The following is a 19,849-nucleotide window of genomic DNA, read 5'->3' as shown; positions in this document are numbered from 1 at the left end:
TCCCAGTGGTCCATTGTAAAGCTGGCATAGCAGGGGGCATCATTTGCCCCCAAAGCTGTGCCATGTGTTTGGAGGTAAAAATTATCCAAAAATACAACATAATTGTCCTCAAGACTAAATTTAGTCCCATCCACAATGAATCTAGCTTGGCAGAAATGAATGTTGGGGTCTTTGAGCAGGAAGAAATAAACTGTGCGAAGGCCACACCTCAAAATGCATTGTCTAGAAGACGCAGGGCACTCTACATCCTTTCTGGCAATTCCTTGCTGGTATCTGTGTATAGTGGTGCATTACTTCCAGGGACACTGAGCAGCTGATGCACTTCTGGTACATTTTCAGTGCAACGGCTCCCAGCTTGTACCCAGGAGCTTCCTGCATGCCCAGCATATCGTACACAGTTATTCTCTTCTTATTACAGCATTGATTCTTGCACCAAAGGTCTGGCCACCCACAGGGGCATATCTGATGTATAGCACCAAGCAGCCACCACATACCAGGACCCCAGGTTTTATGTGAGCATACAGATGTCTTTCTAGCCATACCTGCTTTAGTGTTTATTCAATAAAGTGGATGAGCTATATACAAAGACAAGGGAACTCACTAATCCAGGTGAACTAAGAAGCCTGATTATGTAACAGGTGCCTGCCACGGCTCGCCTCCGCAGGTAATCAATATAGAAGAAATGGCTGCACTCCAGTAAACCAGAATTTTGTTGATATCGGACCAAACATCCCAGTGTGGCAAACACAACAGGTAGACGCGTTTCACACACTAGCAAGTGTGCCTAATCATCAGTAATGATTACCAATTATTGGTAATGATTATTACCAATAATAATTGGCAATGATTACACACACTTGCTAGTGTGTGAAACACGTCTACCTGTTTTGTTTGCCACACTGGGATGTTCGGTCAATAAACCAGAATTTTTATGATATCTGGAGTGCCGCCATTTCTTCAATATTGGGTGAACTATATGAATGCAAGATTAGCCTTTGCTTTTTTTTTGGACTTTTAAAATTGCATAATTAGTTGACTCTCAGAGGTTTCAGCTCCTATAGAGGCCTTGATCACAAGTTAAGATTTATTCCCATATGGCTACTTGCACTCTGGTACTAGTTTGTGTTTTCAAGTCTAACAGTTTATGTGTCAGAAAACACAGGGTAGCTATGTTGTTCAAAATCAGCTATGACATTTTGTGGAATAGGAGGCACATAACCGCATCCCCTTTCCAAAATCCCAGTACGTGCATCTCCTATAACAACCACCTCTTAGTTGCATTCCAAAGATCAGCATATTGATAGACAAATCAGAACTTGAATTTAAACCCACATCAAAACAAAGCATTGCAAACAGATAACCCTTTGATTTAGCCATCATAAACACCCTTAACAGACGTTAACACAATACACATCCCAGTCTCATAAATTAATAAAAAAAGCAGTGTAGCACAACCAAAATCTACAATATACTAAAAACTATACCACAAAAAAATAAAAAAAAGTGGAAATTCCTGTAAACTCAAATTTTACAATGTACTGTACAACAACAATTGTGAAAAATTCGAAACTTTAAAGTCCAATCAATAAATAGTGTGATCACCACTGTGCCACTGTTATAAAAAAAAAAAAAAGTGATCTGTAATATCTCCACCACCATATAAGTTGGCTGCTCACCTTATGGCCATGACCCCCGCATTACCAGAAAGGTAATGGTAAAAGGCAATTTAAATGGCAAGCTGTCAGATTACATATGTTGTATTTTGTTTTGATTCATACAGACATTGACCTTTTTTGGTGATGGTGTTATCACCTCTGCATGGTCTTTGCTTTTTTATGTATAGTCATGGCCAAAAATGTTGTCACCCCTGCATTTCTGTCAAATAATGCTCCACTTCACAAGAAAATTGCTGCAATTACAAATGTTTAGGCATTCTCATATTTTTTCCTTTTGTTTGAATTGTTAGGACACATAAAAAGTAGAGCAACAAAAAGCCAAATCTGACACATTCCACACAGCACTCCAAAAATGGACTGGACAAAATTATTGGGCACCCTCAATTTAATATTTGGTAGCACACCCATTGGAAAAAAATAACTTCTCTTTCACCAACTGCTCCAGTTCTCTCAGATTGGAAGGGGCCCTTTTCCCAAATACTGCTTTGAGATCTCTCCACAGGTGCTCTATGGCAGTGGTCCTCAACCCTGGCCTACAGGGCCCACTAACAGGCCAGATTTGCAAGATAACTGAAATAAATCCCAGGTGATATCATGTGCTGCTCAGTGATTGCAGTACTCTAGTCTGCATCTCCCCAAGGTAATACTTAAAATCTGGCCTGTTAGTGGGCCCTGAGGACCGGAGTTGAGGACCACTGCTCTATGGGGTTTAGATCTGGACCCATTGCCAGATCAGTACACTCCAGCACTTTGTCTTAAAATATTTCTGGGTGCTTTTTGATGTGTGCTTTGGGCCAATGTCCTGCTGTAAGACCAATGACCTCTGACGGAGACCCAACATTCTGACAATGGGCCCAACAATGCACCCCACAATTCTTTGGTAGTCTTCAGATTTCATGCCTTGCACAGTATCAAGACATCCAGTGCCTGAAGCAGCAAAGCAACCTCAAAACAGTTAGGTGAACATCCACCATGTTTGACTGTAGGGACTGTATTCTTTTAAAGGCCTCGTTTCTTTTTTGGAAAACAGTACAATGATGGGCTTTACCAAAAAGCTGTAATTTTGTTTTGTCTGTCCACAGCACACTCTACCAAAATGATGTTGGCTTCCTCAGGTAAGCTTTGGCAAACTCTTTGACACATTTTTTCTTTTGTCCACATCCAGGGAGATTAGCTACAGTGCCATGGGCTGTAAACTTCTAGAATATGTTGCAACAGAAAGGTTGAGTACATTTTTCACCAGTTTGCCAATTTTGTAAACGGTTGCCAGTGTGATTTCTATATTGTTAGCACCTGTTCAGTGAGTTTAATTACAAATTACAGGAGCATCACAAACTTGGAACGCAATTATTTCTTACAATTTTGAGAAGGTGACAATACATTTCTCCAGTCCATTTTTGGAGGAGTTAGCATGGAATAGGTCAGATTTGGCTTTTGTTTTCTCCACTTTTTTGTGCCATACAAACAAGTCAAAAACATCAATACAAACAAAACAGGAGAATGTCTAAACATTTGTAATTGCATCATTTTTCTGGGCGAAGTTGTACATTATCTGACAGAAATGCAAGGGTGCCAATATTTTTGGCCATGACCATATATATTCACTGAGGGCATTTGTATGCATTAGAGATGCATTCCAGGCCTTAAGATAGAGAAAGATGCAGTAATTTTATATATATAATTTTAACCACTTGCCTACTAGGCCTATTTTTGACGTTTAGTGTTTACAAGCCAAAATCAGTTGTTTTTGCTAGAAAACTACTTAGAACCTCCAAACATTATATATTTTCTTTTAGCAGAGACCCTAGAGAATAAAATGGAGATTATTGCAATATTTTTTATCACACCGTATTTGCGCAGCGGTCTTCCAAACGCAATTTTTTCTAAAAAAATTCACTTTTTTGAATTAAAAAATAAGCATACAGTAAAGTTAGCCCAATTTTTTTCTATAATGTGAAAGATAATGTTACGCCGAGTAAATAGATACCCAACATGTCATGCTTCAAAATTGCGCACGCTCACGGAATGGCGACAAACGTTGGTACTTAAAAATCCCCATAGGCGACATTTTAAAAATTTCTACAGGTTGCCATCTTATAGTTACAGAGGAGGTCTAGTGCTCAAATTATTGCTCTTGCTCTATCGATCGCGGCGATACCTCACATGTGTGGTTTGAACACGGTTTACATATGAGGGCGGGGTTTCCGTATGCGTTCGCTTCTGCGCGCGAGCTAACGGGGACAGGGCGCTTTAATTTTTTTTTCACTATTTATTTTATTTATTATTTTTACACCGTTTAAAAAAAAAAAAAAAAAATTGATCATTTTTATTTCTATTACAAGGAATGTAAACATTCCTTGTAATTGAAATAGGCACGACAGGACCTCAGGACCTCTTTTTTTGTGAGATCTGGGGTCAAAAAGTCCTCAGATCTCACAAGTACACTAAGATAAAAAAAAAAAAAAAGACAAAAAAAAAAAAGGGACCTTTAAGTCGGTTGCTAGGCAACGACGTTTGCCGACGCTCTGGTCCTCCAAGAGCATAGACATCCTGTCCATCCTGTCTGAGGATCCGGGACCCGATAGTTTTCCCCACTGCCGGCGGGTCCGCTAAGCGGGGAAAAGGACCGGGAAGCGACGGGAGGGGGGGCATCTCTTCCGCCATCCCGGAGGGTGATCGCGCGGCGAATCCGCTGCTGGGACCACCCTTATCGGAAAGTCGATCGCCTGCAGTTTAAAAAAATATCAGGGTTATGGCAGCTATCTGCTGCCATAACACCGTTTTTTAGGTTTAAACTCAGGACGTATATATACAGTGGCCGGTAGGAAGGTAGTTAAAAATAGAATTTTTGTAAGAACTTACCGTAAAATTATTTTCTCCGAGTCCTCTGACAGTCGCGGCCCACTTATACAGTCTTCACTACTGGGTATTGGTCTTATCCACAGGAGTAAGCTAGGCAGAAGATTGTTAGAAAATATTTCACAAAACCTTGTATAGACACACCTACAGGGGGCTGTCCCTCTGGTCCAATACCCCCCTGCTAGCAGCATTCCCAATTCAGTTTGGTAGCAAGCAGTATATAGGTCCATGAACCCCAAAAGAGGGGTGGGGTGCGGCGACTGTCAGAGGACTCCGAGAAAAGAATTTTACGGTAAGTTCTTACAAAAATTATATTTTCTCTTACGTCCTATGACAGTCGCCGCCCACTCATACAGTCTTCACTACTGGGATGTCCGAAAGCAGTGTAGATGTGAGGGGTGGGAAACGTAACCGTCTAAAAGGCAACGCAGCACCCAGTTCAGAGAAAAGAACCTTATCTGAACCAGAAAGGTAAAACACTGGGTAACAGGAAAGCTCAACAGGAGCGAACAAACCCAGGAAAGCAAAATAACCAAGGGGGAAAAAACGCCAACAGGAGGGGACAGGCTAAAAAATACACCATGTCTCCCCTAAGGCACTGCCGCACTCACAACTTTGCGGCCAAAGGAGGCATCTGCCGATGCCAAAACATCAAGTTTGTAAAATTATGTAAAGGTGTGCACGGACGACCAGGTCACCGCTTCGCACACCTGGGACACTGACACCTGATGGCGGAAGGCCCAAGACGCACTCACCGCTCTGGTAGAGTGCGCCGTTACAGGGAAGGGTTTGAACCCATTCCCTAAGCGAATAAGACTGTACAATCGTCTGTCTGATCCATTTAGTAATGGTTGCCGCAGACGCAGCCATACCCTTCCGAGGACCTTCAGGAAGGACAAAAAGAGAATCCGACTTTCTAAAGGATTCAGTAGATGACAGGTAAACCCCGATCGACCGGACCACATCCAAGGAATGCAAGGCAAACTCCTTAGGATGCTTAGGTTTCGCACACAGCGAAGGCAAGACAATGTCCTTGTTGAGATGAAAATCGGACACCACCTTTGGAAGGAAAGATTGATGAGGTCACAAGACCACCTTATCCCTATGAACAACCAGGTAGTGGGAGCTGCAAGACAGGGCCGCCAACTCCAACACTCTTCGAGCAGATGTGATCGCAACAAGAAAGGCGACTTTCCGTGACAGCGCAGGCAGAGGAATCTCCCAGGTGTTCTCAAAGGGAGAACATTGCAAAACGGACAGAACCAAATTCAAGTCCCAAGGAGGCAGGGGTTCTCTCCTAGGGGGAGCCAGATGACGCACCCCTTGAATAATGGTGCGGATCAAGGAATGTGACGCCAAGGGGCGCTGGAAGAGAAAAGCCAGCGCAGATAACTGACCCTTAATAGTGGTCAGCGCAAGACGCTGGTCCACACCATATTTCAGGAAGGCTAACACCCTCACCACCGAAAAGGAGCGAGGATGGAAACCCTGCGATTCACACCAGGCAAAATAAGCCTTCCAGGTACGATAATAAATCTTACCGGACGAGGCCTTTCTAGCAATGAGTAAGTTAGGAATGACCACCGACGAGAGACCCCAATCTCTCAAGACCTGGCTTTCAACAGCCACGCCGTTAAAGCCAGCGACTGTAAAGCAGGATGAAAGATCGGCCCCTGAGACAGCAGATCCTCCCATAATGGGAGCTGCCAGGGAGGCTCAACGACCAGTTGTACGATGTCCGCATACCAAGACTGGCGCGGCAATTGAATCTGGGGGAAGGCATAAATCAGGCGATACCGATTCCAAGGCACTACCAGCGCGTCCGAGGCGTCTGTCAGAGGGTCGCGCGTTCTTGCCACGAACCTTCCCACCTTGTAGTTTAGCCGTGACGCGAAAAGATCCACATCCGGGAATCCCCACTGCACACACAGCATCTGAAACACCTCCGGGTGTAGGGACCATTCCCCCTGGTCCAGGGTCTGACGGCTGAGATAATCGCGACTGCAAGTTCTCCACACCTGGAATGTGAACTGCCAAAATCGCCGGGACCTGCGTCTCTGCCCAAGACATAATCTCGGCCACTTCCTTGGCCGCCCAGGCACTCCTGGTGCCCCCTTGGTGATTTATGTAAGCCACCGCAGTTGCGTTGTCCGTCTGCACACGCACAGGGCGGCCTCGAAGACGATCCGACCAATGGAACAAACAGTCTGATCGCTCGCAGTTCGCAGATATTGATAAGACAGGGAGGATTCCACCTCCGACCAAGTGCCCTGGGCAGACAAATTGCCCAGAACGTCACCCCAGCCCGACAGGCTGGCGTCCATGGTGACCACCGTCCATGACAATGGCCGGAAGGATTTCCCTTCCGTCAGAGCCCGAGACTGGAGCCACCACAGAAGATCCGCTCTGACTTGGTGGCTCAACGAGATCCTCCTTTCCAAGCAAAGAGGACGTCTGTCCCACCTGGCCAGAATCTCCGCTTGCAGAGATCATGTGTGTGGAACTGTGCAAATGGTATCGCCTCAAAGGCTGACACCATCAATCCCAGAGACCGCATGCAGGTCCTGAGCGATGAGGACTCGTTGTCCCTGAGGGACCTGACCTTGTTCTGCAGAGTCCGGAGTTTGTCCTCCGGCAGGAAGACTTTTGCCTGGGCGGAGTCCAGAACCATCCCCAGGTAAGGGAGGCAAACAGAAGGAGACAAAGTCGACTTCTGAAAATTGATGGTCCACCCGAACTCCTGAAGCATCTGAACCGTGGTTGACAGATCGCGCAACAGAGTGGCACAGGAACTCGACCTTAATAGGAGATCGTACAGATACCCAAGGATTGCAATCCCCTGCGCCCGCAACAGGGCCAGGACCGGAGCCAACACTTTGGTAACCACCCTTGGAGCCGAAGCGAGACCAAAAGGCAACGCCACAAACTGATAGTGCTCCCCCACGATTGTGAATCGGAGGTACCTCTGATGACCTTCGTAAATGGGGATGTGTAAATACGCATCCCTGAGGTCGATGGAAGCCAGGAAATCTCCCGGACTCAGGGAGGCCACCACTGATCGGGGGAACTCCATGCGGAATTTTTGAACCCGCACGAAGTGGTTCAGAAACTAAGTCCAGAATTGGACGCACCTTGCCCTCTTTTCTGGGCACCATGAACAGATTTGAGTAAAAACCCCGAAACTTGTCCCGATGTGGCACCGGGACGATCACCCCCTGGGCAAGGAGATCCTGAACCGACCGTTGGAGATCTTGGAAACAATCTGGGGTCAAATGAAGATCTGAGGGAAAAAATTTGTCTGTTGGGCGTGATCGAAATTCGATCTTGTACCCTGACCAAATGAGTTCCTGAACCCATCTGTCCTGAATCTTGGCCAGCCAGGGCTTGGGAAAACAGCGCAGACGTCCCCCCACCCCTGAGACGGGTGAGGGCGCCCCTTCAGAACGAGGCGGGCTGGTCGGGAGTAGGCGGCTTTGGATTTTCCCACCCAAGGCTTCTTCTGGCCACCAGAGGCCTTGAAGGATTTTTCCTTGTCTTGTGCCTTTAAGGCACGAAAGGACCCCTGGTTAGGTTTTAAGGAAGGGCCCCGCTTACCGCGGAAAGACTTGCCCCTGGACACCTGGGGCAGCAGCGTGCCTTTACCTCCAGTGACCCCGTTCACCAATTTGTCCAGGGAGTCCCCAAAAAGGCGATTCCCAGCATAAGGAATGTCAGACACCGTCTTCTTGGAAGACTGGTCGGCCGACCTGCTTTTCAACCAAAGGATGCGACGGATTGCCACTGCGACTGCAGATAAGCGTGAGACTAAAGGGGCCTCATCCAAGGCCGCATCACACAGGTATAAAACAGCCTGAACAATTTGGTCCACCATCTCCAGAGTAGCAGGAGGGGCGGAATGAGCCACAAGGGTGCGTCTTAGCACCTTAGTCCACTCCACCACAGCCTGAGAGACTATTACTGAGGCGAACATGGGTTTCATCAAGGAACCTGCTATCAGATAGGAGTGGCGGGTAAGAGACACCACTCGCCTATCTGCCGAGTCTTTAAACACCGGAGAATCCTCCGCTGGCATCAAAGTGGCTTTATTTAACCTGGACACAGTGTGGTCCACAGTCCAGCACGAATCCACCGGAGACGCAAAGGGATAACGGTACTGAAACCGCTTAGGCACCACAAAATTTTGCTTTAAATTGCGCCATTGTTCATTCACTGTTTCGTGAAACTTAGCAGGACAGGGAAACACCTGAACCGACTTCTGGGCTTTGCTGGTCCTAAAAGAAGACTGCTTACCCGGCAGGTGGGGCTCATCTTCTAAATGTAGCGCGTTTTTAACAGAGCTAATGAGCGCAGACATTGCAGCGCGTTCTCTTGCTGACCCGGAGGGGGAATCCTCCACCTCCTCCTCCCCATCCGACAGAGGACTGAGACCCCCCTCAGGGGGTACACTGTCCGTGGCAACCATATCCGGCTCTGAATGAGAAGACTGAGAAATCCTGGGCCTTTTCTTAGAAGCCCGCTCAGACATCAACAGATCCACTTTTGGACGCTAAAGTCGTAAGTACAGCAGTAAGTGAGACTATTGCAGAGGATTCAGGAGTACCCGAACCCTCCACCAGAGCTGGGGGGAATTTGCTATCCTGAAACTCCATCAGAACACTTCAAGATTAAATGGCGCTGGCCCTTTAAATCGGCGATAACTGTGGTTCCCACCGCAATGAATAACTAGCCTGTGCTACTAAGCACTGAAAAGTAATAACTGCCAGCAGAGATATAAACCAGAAAAAACAGCAGAAAATCCCCCAGAAGTGTGCTATACTGTACCCACGCTGCCAGCTCGATCTTTGTGCCAGGAAAAAGGAAATTATGTCACGCCACTAGAGGCAGAACATAGTTCTGAGCCACAAGAAAATGGTTGCCAGTGTAAGTCTATGGGGGAGGCTCCGAGAAAATGGCCGCTGAGCACATGAGGAAACCCATTGCCCACAGTAAAGATGGTGCCCGAAGGGTGCCAAAGCATTACAGAAAATGGCTGCTGCCCTCCCAATGAGGCCAACAGCCTGCCCACACCTGAAATGGCAGCCCTGCGGTTTTACACCAATTGCGGCCCCCACAAGCATGTCTGTACCCCCAAAACGTTGCACAAGCACCACAGGGACTCAGGAACCCCAGCAAACCCCCCACACCACGGCAGAACCGCTATAGCGCCACCGCAGGGATCATGAAGGGACACACGGGAACCATACTGACAGACATGAGGGGGATATCACAGACTCCACATAGGAATTCTATCGCCATAACAGAGGCCCCACATACACTCCCCCCCCCCCGACAGATAATGCCATAGACAGAGGGGTAGCGTGGTACTCGCCGGTCCAGTGAAAACGTGGGTACCGCTCTGTGACAGGAAGCCTCCCACTCTGGATGGGGGTGCCGTCAGCCGAACAGGAAACTAGCAAGACACGGTGTACCGCAACTGAGACGTCCCAGCAAAGTAGCCACTTCGCAGGCTTGTCCCTGAGGACAGGGACAGGTCGTTTGCAAGGCCTGCGCATACGCCTACTAACGCTTGATGGCAGGCTGGGATTCCGTAAGGCTCTAGGATAACCAGTGCGATTCCCAGCTCCGCAAACGCTTTAGTCTTCCGAAGTCTGACTAAGTGCAGGAACAAAAAAAAAAAAAAAGCTATCAGTGTAAAGAAAATCACTTTTTTACAAATAAAAAATAATAAGAAGAAAGGCTGAGACTGCAGCCCCATCCAAGGGAAGCCTGCCTACTCCCAACTAGGAAAAAGACAAACTGAATTGGGAACGCTGCTAGCAGGGGGGTATTGGACCAGAGGGACAGCCCCCTGTAGGTGTGTCTATACAAGATTTTGTGAATGTTATCTTCTGCCTAGCTTACTCCTGTGGATAAGACCAATACCCAGTAGTGAAGACTGTATGAGTGGGTGGCAACTGTCAGAGGACGTAAGAGAAAATGGGATTTTTGTCTTACCGTAATGGCAAAGCAGAGGAAGCGCTGGTGACCAACACATATTGGAATGTGAAGGTAAGCGTCCTTGATGTCGATCGAAGCAAGAAGATCCCCCTGATGTAGGGATGCCAATACCATGCAAATGAACGCCATTCAGAACTTCTGCACCCGCACAAAGCAGTTTAGCGCCTTGAGGTCCAGAATTGGATGCACCTTGCCCTCCTTCCTGGGGACTGTAGACAGGTTTGAATAAAACCCCTGAAAACGTTCCGAAGTCGGAACCGGGACAATCAACCCCTGGCTCAGCAAGTCTTGCACTGCCCTAAAGAGACCCCATAAGCAGTCTGGGGAAAGGCCCAAGTTGGAGGGAAAAAAAATCTTTTCCTGAGGGTAAGAACGAAACTCTTGCAGCAGGACCGTATGACTCTGTGGACCCACTTGTCCTGTATCAGAGAGGTCCACGGGTCCAGGAACCAGCAAAGATGTCCCCCCCCACCTCACATACAGGGGAGGGCACCCCGTCAGGCTGAGGGAGCCATGTCCGCAGGTCTGAAAAAGTCTGCTTTCGGCTTACCAGACCAAGTTTGTTTGGATCTTCCGGAGGCGACCCAGAACGGTTTTGATCCCTTTTCTTGGGACCATGAGGGACGAAACAATTTCGTATGAGCCGAGAAGGATGGACCACGTCTACGACGAGGCTCCTTGCCCTTACTAGCCTTGCCCATCCAGGGAAGCTACAAACAGGCGATCCCCAAGGAAAGGGAGATCAGATAAGGCCTTCTTAGAAGTCTGGGCCGCAGACCAGCATTTAAGCCAAATAACAAGCCTAAGGACCACTGCTGAGAAAGACAGCCTCGCAATCAGAGGACCGGCATCCAAAGAGGCATCACAGACAAACTGTAGCCCCTGAACCAACTGGTCCCCCAGCTCAGCAAAGGCTGGGGAAAGATGCTCCCCCTCCAGGTCCCAGCGTAAAAGCTTAGCCCACTCGGTCAGAGTTTGCGACACCAGGGCAATAGTAAAAAACTGGCCTAAGTGCCGAACCAGCCACAGTGTACAGGTGGTGGCCACAGCCTCCACTTTTCTGTCAGCTGGGTACTTAAAGACCGGGGACTCCTCAACCAGAATCACGGTTGCTTTGTTTACCTAGAATCGGAGAGTCCACCACAGGTGGGACAGTCCACTATTTAAGCAGGGATTCCTCATAAGGGGACCGCATAGCAAAATGATTAGGGACCACAAGGGGGCGTTTTGGAAAACCCCACAGCAACAATTTTGTTAAAGGGGAAGGAAGAGGGAACCCTCCCACCGCTCTGGAGGGCTTGTGGGTACCAAAAGGAACAGACGCCTCTGATGCTGCATTAGCAGCATCTGCCAGTTCTAAAGTCTCACGCACAGACACAATCAGTGCATCCAACAGCCCCTTTTTATGCGTGGCTACAGAAGAAGAGGAATCATCCTCACTATCTGCTAAATCAGGGTATGTGGACACAGACCTAACAGGTTGACTTGCGTCCGTGGCAGGTGAATCAGATTCATGATCTGATGAGACAGATGAGGCAGGTGAAGGTGGGGGAAGCTTTTTGCTAGCTCGTTTCCCCAGGACCAAATCCACCTTAAACACCAAGGACTTCAGGACTGCTGCCAGTGCAGTAAGAGATTGTTGGGACCCAGAGGGCCCAGCAGCCTCAGAGGGGATCAGGTGGGGAAATGTGCTCCAGGTACTCCATAAGTGAAAAAGGGGGACCCACAAAAAAAAAAAAAAAAAAGAGTAAAAACACTTCTAGGGACACCCCCACCGCACTGGCAGCACCACAGGTCACCAGGCACAGAGCACCAACCGATCCTATAGCAGAGAGGGAGAGGAACCAACCAGACTAACCACCCACCAATCAGGCACTAGGCTAACTGCACACACACATGCGGCGATCAGGAAGAGAAAGATCCAGGAGTCAGCACCAAAAGGATAAAGAGGGGCTCCCACCGCCGAAATTACCACCCATATATGCTTCACAGTCATGGCCGCTGCTATTAGCAGTGAGAAACCCCTAGAAAATGGCCACTGAGGATACACAAACATGGCCGCCAAATCAACAGCACACAGGCTACATGAAAATGATGCACCCCACACGGCTCCCGAGGGGTCCCAAGAGCCCCGAAAATGAAACCAGCAGGAAGGAGGGCCCTGGCAGGTGCCCCCACCAGGTACAGCCCCCTCCCAAAAGCAGATAGTTCGGTCACCGGCAGCGCGCCCCCTCCTCCACCCCCATGCCACCTCGCGAGACATTTAACTCGCAAGCCAGCCCCACGTCTAGCTAGGTCACGGCTGACCTAGCGCAGAGCTGAGGCCTGCGCGCTCGCTGGCCAGAATGGGGTAAGCACTGGATTTTAAAAAATATCCAGCCTGTCGCCCAGTCCAGCAGTTGATTGCAGATTTTCACAGGAAAAACAGAAAAATCCATTAAACAGGAAAAAATTGCCAGGACCGAAGATCTAAGCAAGGAACAAGATCCTTACTCCTGACCAGGCAGAAAAAAACTAAGTGCCTATAGCTGAGAGTGTCCTGTAAATTTAGGACCAGTCTAAGTAATTTTAAAAAGGTTCCCTCTCCCCTCCGCCTATATATTCTGCCTAATCTGTATAGAGAAAGATGTGTATACTTACCTATTTCTTGATCAAATCCAGACACAGGATCCTGCAGCTCCAACTCCCTGGTGTCAGTGAACAGGTGCTGTAGGAAAAAGAGGAGGGAGCACTGTCAATTACTGGGCCATGAGAGCCTACGGTTGACATCAGGGCTCCTGGATTTCCCCACCGTTGGTAAGCACTTCCTGAGCTGCAGGATCACCGTAAGCACTTCCTGAGCTGCAGGATCATGGGGCCAGACAAGATTAAAAAATAGGTAAGTAAGCACTTTTTTTTTTTTATATACAGCTTAGGCAGAATAGGTAGAAGGGGGAGGAGGGAAGAAGCATTTTACGATAGTTAGCCTTTTCTTCCATTTTAAGTTGCATTTTAAGAGCATTTAAATGGATTTGAGAAAAAGCAGAAAACCCGTCCCAGAATCCTTTAGTATGTGCAGCCATTCCCAGACTCCGTTTATGTAACTATACTGCCCTTTAGGTCAGGGCTCGACAAACCCTGGGCGGCAGGTTGCATTGGCAACTAGAATTAGCAACCTGGCCCCTGGGGTGCACTGCAGGAGGTGTCCTGTCCTTTTTGACCGCCCCCCCCCCCCCTCCCCGTGTGCGCGGACTCCTGGGCCATCCGATAATTGAGGCCGCGGCTTTTCGGCCTTCTTCAGTGAGAGAAGCTTCCAATGGGGAACTGGCGCCCTCTTGTGGTGCCCGGGAGTTTGACAAGCAGTCACTAATGGCTCGATTTCCCCTGCCTGTTCTCAATGCCTGCCCATCTCCTTCCCAATAGGAGATGAGAAGGAAGTTTTTGCAGGCTTCATCTTCCTGTCCACTTACCTTTGCTTAAAAGGCAAGTGGACAGGGAGTGTGATTATTATTTATTTTTTAAATTATTAAAAAAAAATAAAAATTATTATTATTTTTCTTTTTTAATAATTAAAAAAAATATATATATATATATATATATATATATATATATACATATATACACACACACACACACACACACACACATTTTTTTTCATCATCTCTCTGCCATGCCACAGCCACACAGCCGAAGGCCCCTTTCACACGGGCTGTCTGATCAGGTCCGCCTGTCAGTTTTTCAGGCAGACCTGATCGGAACCCTTCAGTCTCCTCTATGGAGCGGTAATCTGCCATCTGATCCTGTCCGTCAAAAACAGACCGATGGTTGTTCTATTTTCTATCCATCCCGTGGATCGGATCAGATGGCATCCGATGGAAACAGACAGGCGGTCTGTTTCCATCCGATTGCCCTATAGAGAGCGGGGTTCTAGTCGTCTATGTGTAAATTTAGTATCAGTTATTTTTTTTAAAATAAAGCTTGGTTGTTAGTAAGAAAAAAAAAAAAAACTGGCTCCTAAATTTTTTATCTGGCTCCTAGATTTCAGGCAAATTTGTGCCAGCCCTGCTTTAGGTCACTGCGACCAAATAAAATGCCAGCTTCCATTGAAGACGTACAAGATAGGCATTTAGTTGTGCCACAGATTCTTTAATAACAAGGTTTCCTAACACAAGGCTTATAGTTGTATAAATACTTACAGTGGCTCCCACATCTTTAGCTTTATCAAAGCATTCCATGGCCAGCATATGATCAAGGCCTGGATCCAATCCCACTTCACCAACTATTGTTATTCCAGACTCCTCAGCACTGCAACACGTTGCAAAAAAAAAAAAAAAAAAAGTGTAAGAATGCATACCAAATACTAAAGTGATGAGTATAAAATAATTTTCTGCAAAAACAAATGGCCATTTTCTAGGTAATTCTTATTTTAGCACACAAAGGCCTACTAAATATGCAATACTATTAAATGAGTGTACAGCTGCAAGCAACAAGTAAAAAAGGGTTAGTTTAAAGTGCCTAGGCAGATAAGGGGCATCTGTAAATAAAAACAAACTGTGCAACTTTGACCAAAGTTGAATAAGGCTCTTGCTACAAGTGTATAGACAGAACGCCCTCCAACAGGATTTTTTTTAGGGCATAAATATCAACGGAATTTAAAATTTAAACAATATACTTTATTCACATATACATAAAAAAAAATACATTTGCATACACTAAAATATCAGTGCGGATATATAAAGTACGATTGCTGAATTTACAGAATTGACCACATTCATCTGTATATGAACAGAAGTATGAACACAATGCTTTTCAAAAACTGAAAATTTCTTCTTCAGGTGGTTACAGTATAAGGTTTTTCCTACAAACCCGCACAACAATGATAGCAAAAACCCTTGTGTATTTCTTTTAAAATGATGCAGTTTTCTATCATTGTTGTGCGGGTTTATAGGAAAAACCTTATACTGTAACCACTTACCCCTGAAGGAGAAACTTTCAGTTTTTGAAACGCATTGGGTTCATACTTCTGTTAACATACAGATGAATGTGGTCACTTCTGTAAATTCAGTAATAGTTCTATATATAACCACACTGATATTTTAGTGTATGCAAGGTCTATATCAAATTATATTGTTTAAAAATTTTAAATCACGTTGATATTTATGCCCTAAAAAATCCTTTTTAGAGGGCGTCCTGTCTATACAGTCTAGTTACTAGGGATGCAGGCACTGTTTCCTTTTACTTTCCGGATACCGGGGGTCCTTACCAGGTTTAGGAAGCAGAATGATCAAAGCTTCACACATCGAAGCAGGGAGGGAGCCCGACTTAAAGGCTGCCTCGAACACCGCGAGCAGACGGGGGGCCAATGTCTCAGAGTACTGCGCATAAAATTCGACAGGGAGACCATCGGATCCCGGGGCCTTAGCCCTGGCAAAACAGGAAATGGCAGAGACTATTTCATCCTGAGAAATCAGGGCCTCGAGCACCGTGACCTGTTCAAGAGTCAGTGTGGGAAAGTTCAGGGTATCCAGCAGAGTGGCCAGTTCCAGGGGGTCATAGTCCACTCTGTAGGAGTAAACCTCACTGAAGTATGAGGCAAACAGCTCTGCCACAGCCGCGGGGTCCGAGGAGTCCCCCAGTACCGAAGGATGAAGCGTGATCACCACAGGTGGTCTGGTGTCCATGTGCGCCAGATAGGCCAGAAATTTACCCGACCGCTCACCGTGCTCAAAAATACGCTGTCTGCTAAAAAAACAATTTAGGATTGGCACGTTCCTGGAACATTTGGTCCAGAGCCCTAGTCCTCAGTTTAAGTTGTGCAAGCCCGTCAGGTGTAGGAGAGTTAGCATATTCGGCCTCCAGTTTGGCCAATTGTCGTTCGGCCGTGCACAGGTCGGTCCGCGACGCTCTGCGATGTCGAGCTATGCGCGACGACAACAACATGCGAGCGTGGCCCTTAAAGGTCTCCCATACAGTCAGAGTGGGGGGCAGTATCAACGTTAGAGCTGAAGAAGAAGTCCCATTCCCTTGTTAATGAATCAATGTCTGGAATAGTCTTGAGCCAAAAGGGGTTCAGGCGCCAATGTCCCTGAGGGGGGGCAGTGAATGGAGACAGAGTCATCATGTACGGGGTGTGATCCGAAAGCAGTCTTGGTCCGAAACGGGCAGTCATGAGTCTGGGCAGGAGGGCCTGAGAGATCCAAATGCTATCTATCCTAGACATGGGTGGGATGTTGAGAAGCACGAGTAGGCCCGTGCAGTGGGATGCAATGACCTCCATGTGTCAAGGAGATGACAACTGGTCAATGTTCTGTGAAAGCGCATGGGTCTATCCGGGTATGGCGGGGAGCCAGGCGCACCCACCCTATCCATAGACGGATTGGAGACTGTGTTAAAGTCCCCCATCCATATTGCAGGGACTGAGGGGTCTCTCGCTAAAAATGTCAGGCCTTCATTCAGAAGGGTAGTGCTAAAAGGGGGAGGGAAGTACCAAGCTAGTAAAAGCACATCATGCCCCCCTATAGCCCCTGCGACAAATACAAATCTGCCCAGGGGGTCCGTTACCACCTCTCTCACCGCGAAAGCCACAGACCGAGAGATGAGCAATGACACACCCCTAGAATGAGACGAGTGGGAGGCGTGGAAGGACCAGCCCACCCACGGTCTGCGGAGGGCCCCAAGCAGGGTGCCCTCCGCGTGCGTCTCCACCAGTGCAATAACATCCGCCCTCTGTTCCTTCAGGTAAGACAGGATGACTGTTCGCTTGACCTTGCCTCGTATGCCTCGCACGTTCCACGTGAGGAAAGTCAACCGTGCCATATCATCAAGGGAGAGAGGGTAGATTGTGGCACAGGATGGCAACTGGACTCCACGGCAAGCATAAACCGCGCCCGCCGCCCATGGCTCAGGACACAGCAATCCAATCTAGCGGCATGATCAAACAAAGCAGTGTAAATAAAATGGTTGTGGACATTGTACATAGCATAACTCAATAAACAAAAACACAAACCCCCACCCCCCACCCAGCCCAACACACACCCCAACCAGTGTGGGCATCAATCCCGAAACAACAAAGTCCACGGGCAGCGGCGACCAACAGCCCGAGCGACCCCACCAAAAGGCGAGGCCCCCCGGAACCAGCCAGATCCCCGCATGCCCATGAGGGCGAACAATCTCCAAAGAGGGGTCCCATTCCTGGGACACAACAGTGAGCACAATACAATATAGCACAATCGCATAGCACCCGTGGTGGGCGTAGAGGCCTCCCGGCTAGAAGGCAAAACAAAGTGGGAATAAAAATCTAAAATCCAAATGAGTCAGTGGCGGTCAGACAGACAAGTAAAAGAAGAAAGAGGGGGAGGGGAGAGGAGGGGAAAAACTGGAGCCTGATGAATCTCTAGACAGAAAATAGACCGGGGGTACCCCCAGAAGGGATACAGTCCAAAGGCATGAAGCAGGCAGTGGACCGGGGAAGGCCCCAGCCCAATCGTCCAAGGCAGAAAGGATATGGGTGGGGGGAGCCATGAGATAGGCCACCGGGGGACACATCAGGCTGAAGTTCGTACAGTCATCCTGGGGATACAGGGGCAGGGAAGAGTCAGCAAAGGCAGCACTCACGGCAGACGATCCAACCAGGCTATTGCCGCGTCCGGGTCCTCAAAAAAATGCACTCTGTCCTCACCAACCACCCGCAGTCTGGCAGGATACAGCATTGTGTATTTGAGGTTGCGGGTCCTAAGACGGCGCTTGACCTCCCCAAACTGACTGCGCTGTTTCTGGACTTCCGCCGAGAAGTCCGGGAACGCCATAATAGGATTGTTGTCCAAAGGGATATTCCCACGCTCCCTGGAGAGCCGTAGGACCGCATCTCTGTCCCTAAAGTTCATAAACCGGGCAATAAAGACCCGGGGTGGGGCGCCTGGAGGTGGTTTCTTCGCTGGCATGCGGTGCGCCCTTTCCACAACAAATGCCTGTGAAAATGCTTCTCGGCCATACGATTTTACCAGCAGGTCTTCCAAAAAGGTGGCAGGGGAGGACCCCTCCGCAGCCTCCGGTAATCCAATAAAGCGAACGTTGTTACGTCTGGCTCTGTTCTCCAAATCGTCCTGTTTATGCAGCAAATATTGGATATCCCGTGCAGCCTGCTCCGCTGCATTTTGAATGGGGGGTAAATCGTCCTCCACCCTGGATATGCGTCCCTCTGCCTCGGTCGTCCTGTCCCGCAGCTTCTGAAAGTCCTACCTGAGCAGGGAGATAACGATCTTAATCTCCTCTATCTTCGTGGTCAGGGACGCCTTACAGTCCGTGATGGCAGCCAGAATGACCGCTTGGTCCGTGGCCTGCTTTGCTGCGGCGGGAGCAGAGTGGGACGTTCCGCCATTTTGGGCCTCCATGCTCCCTTCCTGGCGCCGGAATTTCTCCAGCTTTGCCGCCGCTTCTGAGGGCCGTTTCGGCGGGGACATGATCAGGGCTGGATGGCGCTGGCGTCCGGTAACGGGAGGTGAGTTTACCGCTCGAGAAAGTATGCACAGGATCAATGTAACGGATATCAGCCGGGAGAGCCTCTCTAACACACGTCCGCTCACATGAGTCTTCAGGCCACGCCCCGTCGTTTCCTTTTACTTTCAATAGTTTTTATTGAGATTTGCAAAATGATAATACAAGAACATTAGGAAGAAAGGCACTCAAACAACAGGAGTAAACATGGATAAATACTCAGCATAGTGTAGCAAGTACAGTCTTGGCCTATTGATGAACAATAACAAAAATTGTAAGACGTATAGATGACACAATAAATGAATGGTAGGCTTTCGAACAAAGATAGGAGGAACCAATTAAGGCTGCTGACCAAATGAAATCAGGAACCAGTCTCTCTCGGGCACCCCAACAGGGATCAAGCTGTACCCCAGAGAAACATGGCTAAAGGGGTTGCAATAAAACAGAAAGGAAGCCAGCCTCCGTAGATCCTTGAAAGGCAGAAAGGATAAACCATATATGTCAAAACGTGAAGAAGTAGTTTGATGAGCCAAGAACTATCTGAGATATGGAGGTGAGCAAACAATATGTGTGCCTTGCAAACATGAGTATCAGGTTGAAAGGACAGATAAAGTAGAGAAGAAGAGATCTAGAGTAGGAAAGGACATGAAGGGAGAGAGGAGGGGGCAAAGGGTAGGATGAAAAGAAAGATCCAAAGGGTCCCATGGTTCGGGCCCAATCAGTTAGAAAACATCAAGTACAAGAGGAGTGTGCCAAGATTAACATGTATTAAAGTATTGTGTTCATAAAGGTCGCCCAGGGTTCCCAAATAGACTCGAACTTCTCCCTAGTATCATCCATTATAC

At 47.9% G+C, this 19,849-nt stretch overlaps 1 protein-coding gene across 1 annotated transcript in view; it reads right to left on the bottom strand.

The window, feature by feature from the left end:
* The window catches only part of AASS (aminoadipate-semialdehyde synthase), a 187,155-nt gene that overhangs the window by 92,350 nt on the left and 74,956 nt on the right, over nt 1–19,849 (bottom strand). Inside the window, exon 16 of the mRNA XM_082256068.1 lies at nt 14,708–14,816. Coding sequence (XP_082112194.1) covers nt 14,708–14,816 — 109 coding nt within the window. The remainder of the gene's footprint in view (nt 1–14,707; nt 14,817–19,849) is intronic.

The sequence above is a fragment of the Pelophylax lessonae genome, assembly GCF_965119305.1.
Source record: "Pelophylax lessonae genome assembly, chromosome: 4".
NCBI lineage: Eukaryota > Metazoa > Chordata > Amphibia > Anura > Ranidae > Pelophylax > Pelophylax lessonae.
The sequence above is the reverse complement of the archived record's forward strand: the minus strand, read 5'-3'. Positions and strand labels throughout refer to the sequence as shown.